This window comes from Nematolebias whitei, chromosome 14 (genome assembly GCF_014905685.2).
Source record: "Nematolebias whitei isolate Nwh7 chromosome 14, NemWhi1, whole genome shotgun sequence".
In the NCBI taxonomy this organism is placed as follows: Eukaryota; Metazoa; Chordata; class Actinopteri; order Cyprinodontiformes; family Rivulidae; genus Nematolebias; species Nematolebias whitei.
This window is the reverse complement of record NC_056511.1, coordinates 7,487,662-7,505,515: the sequence shown is the minus strand read 5'-3', so window position 1 is coordinate 7,505,515 and position 17,854 is coordinate 7,487,662. Positions and strand designations below refer to the sequence as shown.

Sequence of the window (17,854 nt, the reverse complement as noted above, 5' to 3'; positions counted from 1 at the left end):
AGGTATGTACTGTATGTGTGTAGGTAGGAAGGTATGTACTGTATGTGTGTAGGTAGGTAGGTATGTACTGTATGTAGGAAGGTAGGATTTTGCTTAAAAGTGTAGTTTCCTCAAATAATTGGGGCCAATGGGCCAAGTCACTCCTGGAAAATAGATTTTAAACGATTAAACAATGAGCAAAACAAGTAACTGTGTAGGGTAAAATACAATTATTTTACCTGCAAACATGGGTTTCAAGGTTAAAGTGTGTGAGCATCACGCATTAATGATTTTAACAAAGGCAATGGTTGGAAAAACACATGAGCAATAGTTTAAGATAAAGGTGATGTGTAAAACATTAGTAAAATTAGTAAAAACATTGGTATGTTCACGTTTGAGATTAATCTCATAATTATGACTTGGTATCCGATCATAAGGAGATGCTGCTCATGACGGAGCTCTTGTTACAACCAGATGCTAAATGTTATTTAAAGAAAATTTCTTATAATGAGGACTTGGATTTGATCTTTTATTTTACATCTGAATGGCAAAAACAGGCTCATTTGGTTCCACACGCTGAAAGCAGCTCCTTTTATCCTAATCATGTTTTTATTTGATAACTTTTACTTCACAATAGAGGTTCTCAGTAACGACACTGATGGATTTTTGAACATTATAATTCACTGATTTAACTTTGCATCAGCTGTAAGGTTCCTGATACGTTTTAGTGAAATGGTTTTCAAAACTCCCCTTTTTCGTTTTATTTTTTAGGTTATTTATTTACAGTGAAAACTAAAGAATGTGTGAAGTGAAAAGGAAGTTGAGCTGCTCCTTTAATAATCATCTTCTGTCTTTTTATGTCCCACCTCACTGCAGTATCCCAACCAAAGCAGGAAACTCATTACATGACTCCTGGACTGCCCTCAAGTGGCCAAACAGAGAATAATTCCTGTTTATAAACAGTTTTAGGCCCTTTTTTTGACAATTGTTCATGTTAAAATACTAGCGCCGATGGACACAAATGCGTATTATGTATTTTTAAAGAAAATTTATATTACTCTAGATGACATAGGAGGTATTTGCTTTTATAAAACTTTACACTTGATAAAAAATATATATTGGTAAAAAATACATAATACAACTCTAACAGGTAGCCAGTAAATACTATTTACATACTCTGTAAGTACTTTCCTGCATGTGTAAGTACAGTGTAACAAAGTCAGAAGTCAAGAGGACTCCTCAGGCCTGAGTTTTAAACCGGGCCTCGGGGTCATTTGACCCAAAGACAGCAGGAGGGTTAGTCTGCCATGGACGTGCGCACATGTGCACATTTGTGTCTGAATTTAAACATGAATATGTTCAAACTGTAAAAGTTAAAGTTCAATTTATTTTACAACCCAAACTAGGTAATATAAACAACACATCTGGTGTGTTTACTGTATCATAGAGTTCATGAAAATGGCAAAAAAAAAAAAATTAAAGTATTACTTCAACAACAACCAAGATAATTGGTAATGTTTTAACATCTGTTCATGAAAACAGGTCCAACTGTTTAGATAAGGTTCTGGTATGCGTCTGGGTGTTAATTGGCCTATTTTATTAAGTGTGAAGATATATTTTAAATATGTACGCAAAAAAATTATAGGACGATGTTTGAAACTGTAACTTTAATTTAATGAAATGTTATTTCAAATGCAATCCAACCCCAGACTGAGAAGTTTTGATTTAGAACAGGGCTATTCAACAAAACTGCTCTGGACATCCAGCGATTAAAATGTAAATATACCAAAGTTATCTGTTACCTTTTAAATTAATTTTATTCCATTGTATCACAAATGCAATAAAGAGAACCCAAACCCAGAACCCCACCCCCCAGAGAAAAAAAATCATTAAATAAACAAAAACATTTAATTTTTTTAATGTATTTATTTATTTTTTTATGACGTGGGCTCTGATTTAGAATATGAATTAAGCGTCAAGTTATACATTTTAGATCAAAAAAACTGCTACGAGATGAAGTTGCTTTCAAAATAAAAGCATAGACCGGAAGCGCGTACCGGGGCTTTTACGCTTGTAGCTCGCACCGGAAGTGCTGTTTTATTCGTTAGCTAACGAGCCGAACGTTGACGCTGGTGGATGCTGCTCCGCTTCAGCGGTGTTCGGTTGATGGTGGACCCGTTCTCCCGGTGAAAAACACCGAAGCTGTGCCCCGGTGAAAGATGCCTCATAGCGGCGTGTGAGCTGACCCAAACCCGCGGAGGATCCAGGGAGCGGGGGGGAGGGAGGGAGGAGAGAGCCAGCGTCTCCGGACGTTTTTTTTTTTTTTTTTTTTTTTTTGGAGGAAAAATAGCAGCAGGATGTTGCAAGTTTTAGCTTGTGGAGCTGTAGTTTTCCCCGGTCTTTTCCTCGCCTTCAGGAGGATTCTGCCGAGTGTGTTCAAGCGCTGGAACGATGCCGACGTGGTGCTGGTCAGCGAGAGGTAAAAAAATAAAAAAGTGCCGACTGTATTTCCTTACATAACGGTCAGAATGTTAGCTAAACGTCGGCTCCGCTGGTCAGGTGTAGCTAGTAGTAACGGTCGCGTGCAGTTAGTTAGCTAGGGTTGCACTTTATTATTTTAACCGGTCTTGCGCCTATATTTATTTCCAAATGAAAACGCACTATTTTTTTTTTTTAATGGGACACATCAGAACTGTGTCTAAACACAAGAAGCCTACATTTAAAGTGTAGTTTATGCATTTAAAATCTGTTAACGAAAATAGTGCACATAAACTGGGACTCGGTAAGGATTCTTAACTGGGTATTTCCCCTCATCTGGAATTATGTTTTATGCTGATTTACACACAGTAATTGATGTTTTTGTTGCTTTCAGGAGTTGAGAATAAGCCACAACTGATGTATGGTTTTGTTGGCTGGTGGGTGAAGGGTCAGGATGACTTGCTCACGTGTGTTCAGCTCAGTTCTGGGCTCATTTAGACCCTGCCAGTCTGGATAATCCTCTGAGCTCCAGTTAGAGCCCCAGTGCTGAGTTAGCTGTGCAGAGGAACAAACTGAACAACACTTCAGCTCATTTACTAAAGCTCGGCTGACGGAGAGCTGGGTGCAGTTGCATCCATGCCTAAAGGGTTGACACGCTGTTCAGTCTGTGTTTTCAGGTCCTCTGCAAGGATCGTTGTTGTACAAGTTAATGAAAACAAAACTTCTTGTGCCTTTGTGTTACTGAAAACAACTATACCCTCTAGGTGACCAATACCTGGTTATTGTTGTGTTTTAGAAGTTGTACCAATATTTGATCATGGGGTCTGCACTGTGGTGCAGAGGTTAGAGCTGTCGCGTTGCCTCTCACCGAGAAGATCGTAGGATTGTCTCCCAGCCGGCGGCCTTTCTGTGTGTACTTTACTCCCTGTACATGGGTTTTCTCCAGGTACTCTGGTTTCCTCCCATGGACCAAAAGCATCCATGTTGGGCTAACTGGTAACTAAATTGTCCCTAGGTGTGAAAGTGATCATAGTTGTTTGTTTCTGTGTCCCTGTGATGGGCTGTCTTTCGCACTGTGACCCCATGACCTGGAAAGAAAAAGCGAGTAAAGAAAATGGATGAATTTGGTCAAAAGCGAATGATAGTAAGCTTGTTAATTAGTACTTGTGACATATTTAATGTGGTGGTAGAGTGGTGACTTAGTAAAATCTTAGAGGTTATACTTTTTTTTTGTTTTTTATAAGGTTGTTGTGTGGAGTACTTTCAGATACCGGTAGTTTATTGAGACCAATCCTGTACGAAAAGGGAAGGTGCCATTGAGACAGAGTCGGAGATCAACCAAAGATCACCGACAGGTATTGCAATACTGAACAGCATACAGGAACTGGAAGTGGAACGTTTGAGGGAGGGACCCTGTTGGATGGTATGTTAAGTTCTCCGCCCTCCTGTAAACTTTTTTTAGGCGTTAACGTGTTGATTCACTCAAGTGGATGGTTTTAAAAATGCAGCTGTCTTGTGCAAAACTAGCTCCCCAGTCAACTATAGTTCAGTTGAAATTTGAGTCCCTGTTGTCTTGGAGAAAACTTTTAAGGGAACACCAAGACTACCACTACATTAAAATACTGAGTCAGAGTTGCATAAAATACATAAAAATGAGAAATATGCTCCAACTGAGTAAAGACCAGATTAGAAAAATAAAAACATGGATGAAGGTAAAATCCCATTTGGGCCATCATGCCAGTTCACATTATCTACAGTATGTGTGCCAGTGACTTGAATATTTTTGCTATCAGTCTAGTTTAGATTTCACATGAAATACTAACTAAGGAATAAAGAAAAGGGCTCAAATGTGCAGTTTTTGAACCTCGGCAGCAAAGGTTTAATTTCTGATTCAGGTCGTGTTGGAGCGAGTTGTGTATCCTCATGGGTCACAATATGGCAAAAGTAAGGCAAATTCCACATTAAATAATTTGACACCTTGTCACTTTTGAGACGGCCCTTTACTTTGTTACTCCATGCTGCTGACAGATGTGTCCCACCTCAGATCAGCTGTCCCAGCTCCACCAGTCAGATCCTAAAACTTTAACTGTTACACAGTGAAAACACCAGTTATGAAAGTGAAGGTTACGTGTCTTTTCCTGAGCAGACGATATAAAATTGGTGTGAGCCACTTGAACAAAAAATAGCTCTTAAAAATTAGACCGAAGAAAACTTTTTGTGTTCTAGAGACTGAACTGTGAACTCCTCGTGGGGTCACATTATCAGCAGCAGGGTGCTTGGAGCGATCAGCAGGACTGTAGTTTGAAATGTAGACTTTCTGTGTGGTGGGTTGGCTCACAGTTTTATGCAGACTCAAATTGTTTGGGGTATAAACACTAATGTCATGGGTGTTTAGCTGTTCTGGCAACAGAACCAGATACAGACTGGTGGTTTGGTAGGTGAACCTCTCTGTACAAGCAAAGCATAAAGTTGAGAATATGAAGGTAGAAAGGTTTATCCCCTCTGGATATTTTATGAAGGCCAGCTCAGATCCTTCACACGTCTTCTCTGACTTTTACCAGTTAGTTGGATGTTACAAAGCCAGTAATAGGAAACCCAACCAGCTCACCATATTCCCATTTTGTACTGCTCTTACTCAGCCCCAACTCTGCTCAGATCAGCCTCAGCACTTTAGGACCGGTTCTGGACGTTTGTCCAGAATTCAAAATCCTGCTAATGAACTTTTAATGAACTTTAGTTCACCGAGTGAGAGTTCTTCAGTGAGTAAACTCAAAGCAGTCTGCTCCTCAGATAAATGTTAAATTATTATTTTTAAATATGAATGTTTCTGTTAACTTATTTTATATATGATATTTCTGTTCACTGTCCCGAGACCTTCTGTTGTGACTTGGCACTATATAAATAAACTGAATTGAATTAAATCTGATGAACCAGATCCTACAAAAACATCTATATTTAAAATTCTATATTTTTCTTCTTCATTTCCTGTATTTGCACTCGTGTCTGCTTTTATTGTTCAATTTAGATATGTGGTTTTGTTTCTTGTATACAGATTTTATTTTAATGATTTAAAGTGTAATTCTTGTTTTGTGATTTGTTCATCTGTGGGTTAGAATAAAGTTGGAACTAAAGGCTGTAGTTCTTCTTTAAACATATTTGAGGGAAATATTCCTGAGAGATCCATTAATTTTGTCTTTTTATGATTTTTCAGCTGAGTTAACTTTAACAGATTATTTAATAAACGTGAAAACAGATTTCATGATAAAGCCGGCACCGTTTATTTATTTTATTTTTCACTGATTAAAAAAAAAATTATGTTTTACACATAAAATGTTTATTTAAAAAAGAAAAAAGTTTCCACCCTCTGTCCCGGACTCCCGGTCCTCCCGCCTGCCAGGGCTCGAAATCCGGCCTTTGTGAGCACGCGAGGCCGGGGCTTGAGGTCCGGCCTCGCGTGCTTCAACGGGTCGGCAGCTCATATGATCCTCCGCGGTGACACAGCTCGCTCGAATTTTGTCGTCTGTCACCAAACACAAAAAAACGCCTGGACTTCAACATTAAACACGGTGTTGTCATTATTGTTTTTCAAATCTTTAAAATGGATCCAGCCGCTGCGCCGCTTTCAGAGAAATTGCAAATGGCGGATCGGTGAAAAGTTTCTGACTTCCAGTGACTCCTCCCTCTGACCAGTGTCCTGCATTCACGTTTCGGTCCGGAGTCGTCTCGACTCTGCTCGCTCGGTCCCACCAGAGAAGCAGGGACAAAATAAGGTCCCGAATCAGCTAAAAAGTTCTGGTGCAAAAAGGATCTTTCTGTGGCGGGCTGAGCTGAGTTGGGGCTGAGTAGGAGCAGAGCAAAAGGGCCAATATAAATACATAAAATAAGAATCCTAATCACAAACATGATGTAATCAAAGGGGACATTTGTTTGGATCTACTTGGATTTCTAATATTTGACTTGCACTACTTTATATTTTTACTTTTCACTTGTACAAATGTTTTGTTTTTGAACTGAAGCTCCTTCTAGCTAAGAACAACTTCCACACATGGACAATAAAGTGTATTTGATTTATTTAATAACAAGGTCATGGCAGAGTGTATTCTGCTCCAGTTAAGATGCTCATGACTCATACGTGCTCCACACAATCCCAGTTAAAACAGAAATCCCCGTTCTATAATCTACAACAGCAGCTCCTTTAATTTGCACTGTTTAGCGTGACAGAATTACTTATTGCGTCTCTGCTCTCAGGTTAAAAGCTCATCACTTTAGCCGTCTTTGTTTAGCTTATTGAGGAATTTAACTGCATTTAAATAGTCTCAATGCAACTCATGAAATAAACTGGCACGGTACGATCACAGAAATATCTGTGGGGATAATATTGTTGGAAGCATTTTTGCACCACAAACACACCATACTTTAATATGAGCTGTTAGCCTCAGGCCGGGCTTTTGTTCTTACTTTAAATTCAGGTTGAATAAAGGTTTTGGTTAAGCAGGTAACATATCGTACCTATGAGGGAGTTTGAAACATTTGTGTGTTGCTACATCAATTCATGTTAAACAGCATTAAACATGTTTCCATATTGTGTTTCCATAAAAACACTTAAGTCTATCTTTAGTTCCTTTTTGTTTGGTTTGTAAACATGAATGGATGAGATTCTGTTGGCGATGGACACAAAATTCCTATTTCAAAGCAAGGCCAGAACAAGGTTACTTAGTTTTTGAAGATTTTAGTTCTGTTTATAAGTAGTTTACTGCAGTTTTACACCTCAACCACTCGTGTATTTCTACTTCACTCTTTAATTGGTATTACATTGTCAAGAAAGGCAGGGAATCCGTAATCCGAACTGGAACATCATGGCTACAGTCCCAGGTCATTCTTGGATACTTTATTATTTATGACAGGGTTTAGGTCAGATGGTAAACAGAAAACAGACAAATTGGATGATCTAAATGGGCTAGTTTCTGTTTACCCTCTGCTGCACTAAAAAGTGTTTAAATACCGTAGACTCATGCAGAAGAGAAGTTGTGGCTGTTTGTCCTCCCATGTGCTTTTTCCCAGCTGTTCTTTTTTTGTGGTTTAATGGCACTTTTTAAACAATGTTTTAAACTATATGGGGGTGTAAGCTTCCTTTAACATCAGCCCCTTTCACAAAGAACTTCAAGCCAGGACTGAGGCTATCTATTCATTTTTCTATTCATTTTGGTGGGACGTATGAAAGCACCAAAATGGCATGGAGGCATCGATCGTCCAGCTGTTGTTGCACCTCTGAGCCACCAAGCGAGGCGGTGACAGAGCCATAACGATCGATTACATTAAAGTGTAAGACATTATTTCAGCTCAAGCTTGTTGTAGTGATTACAAATGATCTGTGAGGTTTTTAAATTTCAGACAAAGTTTCATATCGGTGTTGCAGAGCTGCACTCCACGCCTCCTGTGGTTCTGTGATACAGATTTCATTTATGAAAGCTTACATCATGTGGTCGGTCTGATTAGTGATTTATGAACAACTAAAAGCAGCTTAAAGTGCTCGTCTTTGTGGCCAAACTGCAGAACTTTCATCTGTTCTTTAGCTTTGTTCTACTGTGGTCTCTTAGTTTTAAAGTGAAAGTGAGTTTAAAAAAATAATTTGGATCCTTCTGTCTAGCTGTTGTGCTTCTTGTCGTATTCATTTTCAAGTGCTGTCCTCTTCATTACTGAACTTGGTTGTTGCTGTTGACCAACTCAAAGTTAACTTAGTCACTGGTTATTCTTTTTAGAAACAAAACCTCAATAGATTTCACAGAGTACATTTGACAAACTAAGTAACAAAGCAGTGCGTTTTGGAGACTGTGGCTGTGATGAGCAGAGAAAATAGCTCTGAGAAGAAGACGTCCTTCGTCTCATGAAATGCACTTTACGGTGTTTGCTTTTTTGCTTCTGCTGTCACTTTCTTTTACTCTGCTGCAGTGCCCATGGCCCCCAGATTACACAGCCTATTTACTGGAGGTGGAAAAAGGCCCGACTCCTGATTGTCAGACACTTTGACGGTGCAAGGAGTGCACGGAAAGACCAAACAGTTAGTGGGAAGGAAAGACCTGGTTGACAAAGCAGGAAAAGAACAGACAACATTGCAGAAGAAGGCAACAAGCCATTTCTGCCCTTTCCACTACCCCGCCTTTTTCTCCTCACCCCATCGAGCTCAGCATTTCGTCAGCTGGGGGAGCGAAGTTATTGGCGGACACAATGAATGGGCTGTGTAAAAATCTGGGTCTTGTGACACAGAATGCAACTGCACAGCCAAAGGAGGCAGCAAGGCATGAAGCTTGTGTGTGCGCGCATTAGTGCATTGAATTTGTTTGGGTAAAAAAAGTTGTATTTAGCCTTCCCCAGCTCTTGTTGTCATTTCTGAAATTTATTTGTTTAAAAAAAAAAAAAAAAAAAAATATATATATATATATATATATATATATATATTTATTCAGTGTTGATGAACTGAATTGGTACCATCATTGCAATTTAGATTCTAGCAGTAAATAATGTCAACAAGCCCTTTAAATAATTTCCAAGTGTAGGATTACCCATCCACCCGATGAAGCAAATCTGATGTCTGTGGTTTTGAGCTGTTAGCATTAGCAGCTAAGTGTGCTAACAAAGTTTTTAACTGATCAATCATGATGGTAAATTTGGCTAAGTCCGGCACAAAAAGATTATATGCATTTCTTCAAGGAATGCTAGGTCTTTAAATATTTGAATGTAACTGTGGCTTTAGCTGTTGGTAAGTCTTCTCTGCACTATAAATCAGAGAAGTTGACTTTTTGTTTTTCATTTAAATTTGCAGCACAAACATCCTTATATCATTAAAAACCTTGTTAGGCAACTTTAACTGTGCTGAGTTTTCTCATTATTGTTTCAAAAATGAGCAAATGTTTTCTGCAGTACTTTGACAGAAAAAGTTAGAAATAGAGTTTACCTGGTTTGTAACTGGTTTTGGTGGGTTGTAATAGCTGTTAACATTTGTTTATTAATTACTTCTGCTTATCCATGGTTGAGTCCAGTTCAGCCGTTTGTATCTGGCATCTCATTATTATTTTGAGTCAGAGTCAGAAATTCTTTATTGTCCTTCGCATCACATGTGGTGGAGCGAAATTATGTACTTGTGTGTCTTTATTTTGGTTATGATTCTTACATTATCTCATGAATAAAGGTGGAAATCTATAGAAATCCAGACATCCCTCTCCCCAGCAACACACCAGCTCCTCTGGGGGACCTCAAGGCATTTCCAGGTCAGAAAAGAGGAAAATATCTCTCCAGTGAGTTCTGCTCTGTGGTGTTTTCTCATGCCCGGAAAATTTCCAAAGAAGGTGTCCTGGAGTCTAATCAGACACCTGAACCACCTCGACTGACTGCTGTTGATGCAGAGTAGCAGCAGCTCTACTCCGAGCTCCCCCTGGATGATGGATCTCCTCACCCTGTCTCTAAAGCTGAGCCTGGCCACTCGATGAAGGAAGATCATTTCAGCCGCTTGATTCCAGGACCTCGTTCTTTTGGCCTCGATCTTTACCTCTTTATAGTTTAGGGTTGGAGATGGACCAGTAAATCGAGAGACTTGCCGTTTGACTCAACTCTTCCCCACAACCGACTGAAGTAATTTCTTCATTACTGAAGATGAGGCCCTAATTCGTCAATCCATGTCCTGCTCCATCCTACCGTCACTCAGGAACAAGACGTCCAGATACTTGAACTCCTCCACCTGAAGCAGAGACTCCCACCTGACCTGGAGGAGGCATTCTGTCCATTTCTGGTTGAGAACCTTGGCCTCAGAGGAGCTGACTCATCCAACCTCTTCACACTGGCTGCAAACTGCCCCAGTGCACGCTGAAGGTCATGGACCCAAGACGCTATCACAATTATTGATATTAAGTATTTCATCAAAAACATTGTTTTTCAATGGATTATTGAGCCTCATTTATTTATTTATATTTAAGTATTATTCCACTCTAAACCACACAAATTCCCCCCAAACACATCGGTCTAACCAAGTTTTCAAACATTTGTTTTCACAGCACGTGACCTGTCATTTTTAACGATTTCCAGCAGGATCAATAAAGTTCTATCTTATCGGCTCGTGAGCTGACAGTTTGTGTGAATAGAAATAGCAAAGGAAAAATATTCTGTGGCTTTGAGATCATAAATGTTATTCAAATTAAAATAGTATTTTCTCTGTAGCTCAGACATTTTTTATCCATTTGAATCGAGTCATATTGTCAGAGTCAGAGTTTCTTTATTGTCATTCGCACCTCATGTGGTACATGTGGTGGAGCGAAATTATGTACACGGGGTCCCAGTTACATCCAACAATAAAATGTCTAAGAAAAACAGTAATAACATCTAAGATATGAACTAAGAGAAACATCAACTAAATATACACTAAGCACTCATAACATAAAACATTAAACATCAGCACAAACATGAACATGAGTCTGTGAGCAGATGTGCACGCATGAACACATCAACATTGAAACAGATCAGCAGTAACATGAAACAGATCAGCAGCAACATGGTGTGATTGTTCACAGTGATTATTCTAGTTAGAGATTCATGAGTCTAACAGCCTCAGGGTAGAAGCTGTTCCTCAGTCTAGTGGTTCTACGCTTAATGCTCCTTAACCTCCTTCCTAAGGGGAGTGGGGCAAAAAGTGTGTGTGCTGGGTGAGTGGGGTCCTTCATGATGCAGGTGGCCCTCTTCCTGCATCTGGAGGTGTAGATGTCTGTGATGGTGGGGAGGCTGATTCCGACAGATTTCTGTGCAGCCTTCACCACTCTCTGCAGAGCTTTTCTTTCTGCAGCTGTGCAGCCTCCATGCCACACATTGATGCTCGAGCACAGGATGCTCTCCACTGCACACCTGTAGAAGGAGGTGAGGACTGAGCTTCCCAGACCAGCTCGCCTCAGCCGTCTGAGGAAGTAGAGTCTCTGATGAGCTTTCTTGATCAGGCTGGTGGTGTTGTTGCTCCAGCTGAGGTTGTCATTCATGTGTACACCCAAGTACTTGTAGCTGGAGACCACTTCCACCGCAGATCCTCTTATGTTCAGGGGGGTGTAGATGTTTTTGTTCCTTCTGAAGTCCACAATCATCTCCTTTGTCTTCTTCACATTGATGTGAAGGTTATTCTCTTTGCACCAGCTCTCCAGGTGTTCCACCTCTTGCCTGTAGCTGGACTCATCATTGTTTGTGATGCATCCCACCACCGCTGTATCGTCTGCAAACTTTACAATGTGACAGCCTGGATGGGTAGCTGCACAATCATACGTGAGCAGAGTAAACAGGAGGGGGCTCAACACACATCCCTGAGGAGAGCCAGTGCTGAGGGTTATGGTGGAGGAGGAGAGGTTGTGGATCCTCACTAACTGTGGTCTGTTTGTTAAAAAGTCTAGTACCCAGTTGCAAATGGAGGGGCTCAGTCCTAGTGTGGATAGTTTGTCCATCAGGGTTTGGGGGATCATGGTGTTGAAGGCGGATGTGAAGTCCACAAAGAGCATATTGTCTTGTAAGTGGTGATGGGATGGGTGGTTACGTAAAGAGCAACCACAGGGTAAACATTTTCTTAAAGAAAATGTTGTGTTAAAGGGGCTATTATGGCTTTTTTGAGTGTGGGGGGAATAAATTACAGTTTTTTAAATTAATTTATTTATTTCAAAGCAGCATAGTGTCTGTGCTGCCAAACTGGAGAGCAGCCAAAAGGAGAGTTTGTTCAAACTGAAACAGTTTCTTAGTTTTAACAAATACATGATACAACCTCCTGTAACCTGAGGGAAGAAGCTAGATTGCAAACATGGAAGCTTAGTTGAGTTTAGTCGTTCACTCACAGTGACACTTCAGCACAGAGATGTCCCAACTTCTCTGATGTCACAGGTCTGTTTATAGAAGAGGAAAGTTGAGGCTGAACATTACTAATCCTCTGAGGTATGCTGATCTGACAGAGGAGCTCACCTGAATGAATATGTCTTGGTTCCTGTTTGTCCTCAGGGACTGTATTTACACCGACAAGCCAACAAATCAAACTTAAGTTATTGGTTTAGAGTTTACAAATGCATTTCCTTTAACTGTTATCTTTTAGTGGTGAACCTTTTTATTTTTCTATGTAAAGTTTATCTGTTGACTGAAAGTTTGTGTCCACTTCAAAATAGGGCTGGACAATATGGCCAAAACTTTTATCACGATATATTTCTTAATTTCGGTCGATAACAATATAGTTCAGTATCGATATAAACAATATAAAAGCCTCAGAAAAATTGTACAAACTGTACAAATAAATTAATGTTCACATTTTATTTGTATTTAGCCTTTAAAAAATTTTGAACTCGCCGTCAAATAAACCCAAAACTCTCAACTTTGTCAAGATTATGTTGATGTTGATGTGTTCATGCGTGCACATCTGCTCACAGACTCATGTTCATGTTGGTGCTGATGTTCAATGTTTTATGTTATGAGTGCTTAGTGTATATTTAGTTGATGTTTTTCTTAGTTCATATCTTAGATGTTATTACTGTTTTTCTTATACATTTTATTGTTGGATGTAACTGGGACCCCGTGTACATAATTTCGCTCCACCACATGGACCACATGAGGTGCGAATGACAATAAAGAAACTCTGTCTCTGACTCTCTGATTAATAGTTTTAACTTTAAACAACAACATAACCTAACATGCTGCATGGGTTTCTCTTTTGATTCAGCTGGGGGTGTTTCAGGGACACGTTGGCTCAAACTTTTATTGTGCTTCATCTTCTGACTCTCAGCTGATTCTATTGAGTGGAACAAGTTAGATGTGTTCCCACCGCTAGTTGGAACGACTCTCCGTCACACTGAAACCTGAAGTTTATCCGATCTTAGAAAACGGAACCGCTTCCACACCGCCGAATGAGTCTTTCCTCTCTCATCAGTGATGTCATCTGCTTTCTCTTCGCTTGTGAAAGCTTGTTCAGTCACATTCTGACGGTCATGGGAACTCATTTTGAAGCGAAAACATATCGCGCGTTGGAGATTAGCCTAGCTTAGTCTGCTACCGCTAATGCCTTCTGGACTTGATCTCTGTGTATCGTCTACGTCACCACGCACTTACGTAGTTGTGTCACACCTTTTTCTGTTCAGGTTGAAAATGAAGCAGCCGCTTCAACCCGAACAGAAAAAGAAATGTCAGTGAAACGCTGTAATCATATCGAAATATTGAAAATGTGCTTAAAACTCATATCACTGTTATTGAATAAAGTACATTGTGACATATATCTATCGAATTATTGTCCAGCTCTACTTCAAAATAAATATGCTGTAATGGTCAACCTAACACACTAACAAGATGAGAATTTGTGCTACCATCTTGGTAGGTGCTACATGGCCTCTTTAGTGACTGCCAGCTGGGCAGAAGACCGTAAATACCTGAGTAAAAAATTAACTCTGGCTAGAAGCCCAATGGTTTGTTATTCATTGTTGTAATTATCAGAATCTGAAATTCAAAAATGACATTTATATTTTTATTTAATATACCAACTTACACTAACAGTTGTCACTCTCTCTTTACTGTAGACCGCTGTAATTTCTGTAAAGGAGAAACTGAGGGTCAACATGAGCTTGATAAAAATATATCATCACTATTAGTAACACATATAAGACAGTAGTAAACCTATTTATTTTACTTACCGTATTTTCTAAGAAAATTCTTTAATAAATGGTAAACTAGTGTATAGGCCAGACAAAGCTCAATTGTTTAATTACTGAAAAACATTATTGGGGCTTAAACATTTAGTGAAGTATAGAGAAAATGACTAAATTATTTAAGTTTCAGTTATAGTCTAGATAACTGCAGACACTGGTTGCAGAACTCTGGTTAGGCTAAGTAAAGTAATAAATTACTTAATTGTATGCTGCTCTGTATAAAATTATAACGGCGCTTGGGTAATTTGTTGTGGTTGGCCACTGGGTCAGTGTTTTCCTGCTTTTAACACCTGACCGGGCTGTTTGGGAAGTTCTGTACATCAAGCTCTCGTCACATTTTCACAATATATGAGATAGGTTTGTTTATTTTATTTAAAATAAAAGTTAGTGTCTGTATGTCTGACACAACATAAAACACACAAACAGCATTAATGAGTGGTTTGGACATGTAAAGAATACACAGCAATAAGTGTGGCACCTAGCAAGATGGCAGCCACAAATCTTGTCTAGCTCCATCAGTGACCATTTCAGTGTATTTTTATTTCTGTGGTTGCATCTTAAAGTTGACAACTAGACGAAGAAGTTCTGTTCACTAAAGTAGCTGTTCTATCCAGCAGTCGTGTCAAAGAATATTTGTTTTTAACACCAAGAAACAGGCGTGCTCAGTGCTGAGGTTGAATATTTGCACACTACAGCTCTTTAAACACGCAAAAAGTCCCACAGTTTTGATCACCTGCCTTAATGGCTGACTACAAGAAGTCAAACTGAATATCGTTGAGATTTTTTCACTGGTTGTGTTCAAAAACACTGAAGTGACGTACAAACCATCAGGCCTTTACAAGAGTTGAATCTTTGCCGTCTTTTCTGTTGCGTCTAACTTGTTAAACTCTTAGTTTCACTGTTAATCTTATCTTTTTGGGCTGAATGTAAAAATAGTTTGTCTTTGCTTTACGTTTTTGTTAGTTTCCAACAAACTAAAGTAGGAAACAGTTCACTTAATTAGCTAATCTATGAGCCTAACTGAAACATTTTTTATAACTACCCTTTAAGTTGATTCAGTGTGATGCATTATACAAAAGAATAAAAATCGTTGTTTTTTGTTAAATTAATCTTTTGTGCATTTTTATTTTTCCAGGCTGGTGTCCTCCATCCATGCTCTTATGGCGACCACAGCAGGGGTCATCATTGTTTCATCGTGCAGAGGCGACGTTATTAACGACAGGTCAGTCTTTATCTTGTTAACTCTTTAATTAAAATATTCATCATAAGTGATAATAACAAACTTTGATGTTCATTTTGCACATAGGGCAATTAAAAGCTGTATTTCTATCAGTAATTAAAGAAATCTCTGAAGTCAGACGTCCTCCTTGAAAAGAAGCGAGGGTTATTTTAGTGCCTGTGTTGGGATGATCCAGGATTTAGACTTCTAAAAATATCTTGGAAGATAAAACTGTTACAGCGTGCTCCCATGAAACTCAGTCTGCTGGTAAATGTTATGCCATCAAACAACAAATTCTGATTCTCAGGAAAAAAATCAGTCTTGGAAAGTCTGGAAATTATGCAATTTGATGTTATTTTCCAGGCGTGGATAAGTCTGGAAACATGAACACAGATTACAGAGACACTAGTGTTTCCTCACGTTACTCCCTATTCTGTTTTCTAAAACATTAAACACTTGTAATTGCTCAGATTAGGACATGATTTCACTTTTTTGTATGAAAAGTTGGACACAGTCATCACGATGTTCACTTTTTACCACATCAAACTTTGAGTTTAAGATTTTATTCTCAGTATCTTTGTCTTTGACTTTCTTAGAACATTGGACATTTTCCAACAGGTCCTTCTGTCTTTAAATAAAAACAAACAAATTTAGAACAGGTGGATAAAATCCAGCAACTTTCAGGTAAAACTAAAATGAACAAATGTTTTATGTCCCTGGTGCTTTGAAGTTCCAGAAAGACTGACCATAGTTGCTTTAAAAAGCAACAATGTATTCAAACTTTGCTTTTTGAAGCCAACAAATATTTAATCACGTGTCAGTTTACACACAGTCTATTGACTGAGCATGCTGACATGCTGCAGCTTGTTCATATAGGAAATAAAATTAAAGAGCCTGGAAAAGTTTTCCAAACTGTCTGGAAGAATACTTTTCCAGCTCAACATGCAGCACTTTGTTTTTTAGATCTTTATGCCCCTCACATGCAGACGAAGACTGAACCAGAATCCTTTGCGTCCAACTGTAGCATCTTCTACGTTATATGTTTTTAAAGGTCATTCATTTACTGTAAATTTACCATTTTGAAACGCACCGTTCCGTGAGCTTCATAGATAGATCATTACTTCTGACCTGGCGTTGCAAATCTATTTTTTATAACATCGGTTTCTCCGCTAGTGTTTGCTCCCTCCGTTGCTGTTGTTTGAATTTCAGCAGAAAGCAGCAGCGTGAAGCACTGTTGACCTCTGGGCTGTGTTGTTCTTTTGTCTTGCGTTACAGTGTAGGCTTACTGAAAGAAAACTACAAAATTGCGGTGCCTGTCTGAAGTTTTTTTGTTTTGTCCTATTGGTTGGTTCCTGTTCTCGTCTGATCCGGTTAACTTTTTATCTCGTACCGTCCCAATCATGTGAGTAATATTAAAGTTGATAATCGTGTGTTATGTACAGTCTTAGATTGAAAACCTGCGAAACAGTGAGTCTGTGAAAGTCGAACCGTGAGGTATCGAGGGACTACTATATCTGAAAATATGAGTCTGGGAAGGTATGGAGCTATGTAATGAGAAGTGTGAGGGAAATCTGGGGTTTTTTGGGTAGCGAGTCATCCAGTACCCCTGTCCACTGAGCTCTTTAATCCGGTCCTTTCCTTCGACTCGATCACCTAGCTGAATGTGTGTGTTGTTAGCGTTAGCTTCTGCAGTTTAGGAAAGTGTGATGCTAGGCTAACGGTAGCCTTTTAATCCTCCTGAGTCAGCAGCTGAGGTCAGGCAGTCCCAGTTTTCAGGCTGCTAATCTCAGTCCCCTCCCTTTAACCCAAAGAGATTAAGCCCTCCACAGCACTGCTCAGCTCTGTGGTCTGGTGACGTCCACTGACCCTGGAGCTTATCACACACCGTGCACTGAAGTCAGACCCTCAACGTGCAGCTTAATCTGTCGCCTGATTGAACCTTCTTACACTTATTTCTAGCAATTTCGTAAAAGGTTTGTAACGATGAATCCCCAACATCAGATGTTTTTTTTGTTTTTTTTCATTAACACCTGCCGGAGCTGCAGGAAGTAGATTCTCTGAAAATGATTCAAGCTGTTGATAAAAGCTGCTGAACAAAAAGCTAAACCAACAAAACTTCAAAAACAAAGTGCAGCTAAAGAACGAGTGTTTCTGTGGAAATACAGCTTGAATGCTGAGTGCCTGCTGAAATATGCTGAAGGAGCTGAAACTAAAAAGTTACTACAACTAAAGGAAGCAGAACACTAGCTAAAAGTTTCATATAGCAAAAGCTAATTAAAAGTAGCACAGTGCTAGTTAAAAGTAGCAAAAGACTAAAAGTAGCAAAAGGCCATCTAAAAGCTAAAGGACAAAGGATAGCTGAAAGCTAAATGGGAAATTAGATGCTAAAAGGAGCTAAATATGAGCTCAAAACTAAAAGTAATTAAAGGCTAATTAAAAACTAAAAGTAGCATAAGAAAACAAAATTAGAGCGAGTAGCTGAAGT

At 39.2% G+C, this 17,854-nt stretch overlaps 1 protein-coding gene across 1 annotated transcript in view; it reads left to right on the top strand.

Annotated features, from left to right (window-relative positions):
• The first annotated feature begins 2,336 nt into the window (after positions 1 to 2,336).
• tlcd3a (TLC domain containing 3A) overlaps positions 2,337 to 17,854 on the top strand; it is a 32,554-nt gene continuing 17,036 nt past the window's right edge. The window contains exons 1-2 of the mRNA XM_037687259.1: positions 2,337 to 2,458; positions 15,286 to 15,372. Of these exons, the coding sequence (XP_037543187.1) occupies positions 2,337 to 2,458; positions 15,286 to 15,372 (209 nt within the window). The remainder of the gene's footprint in view (positions 2,459 to 15,285; positions 15,373 to 17,854) is intronic.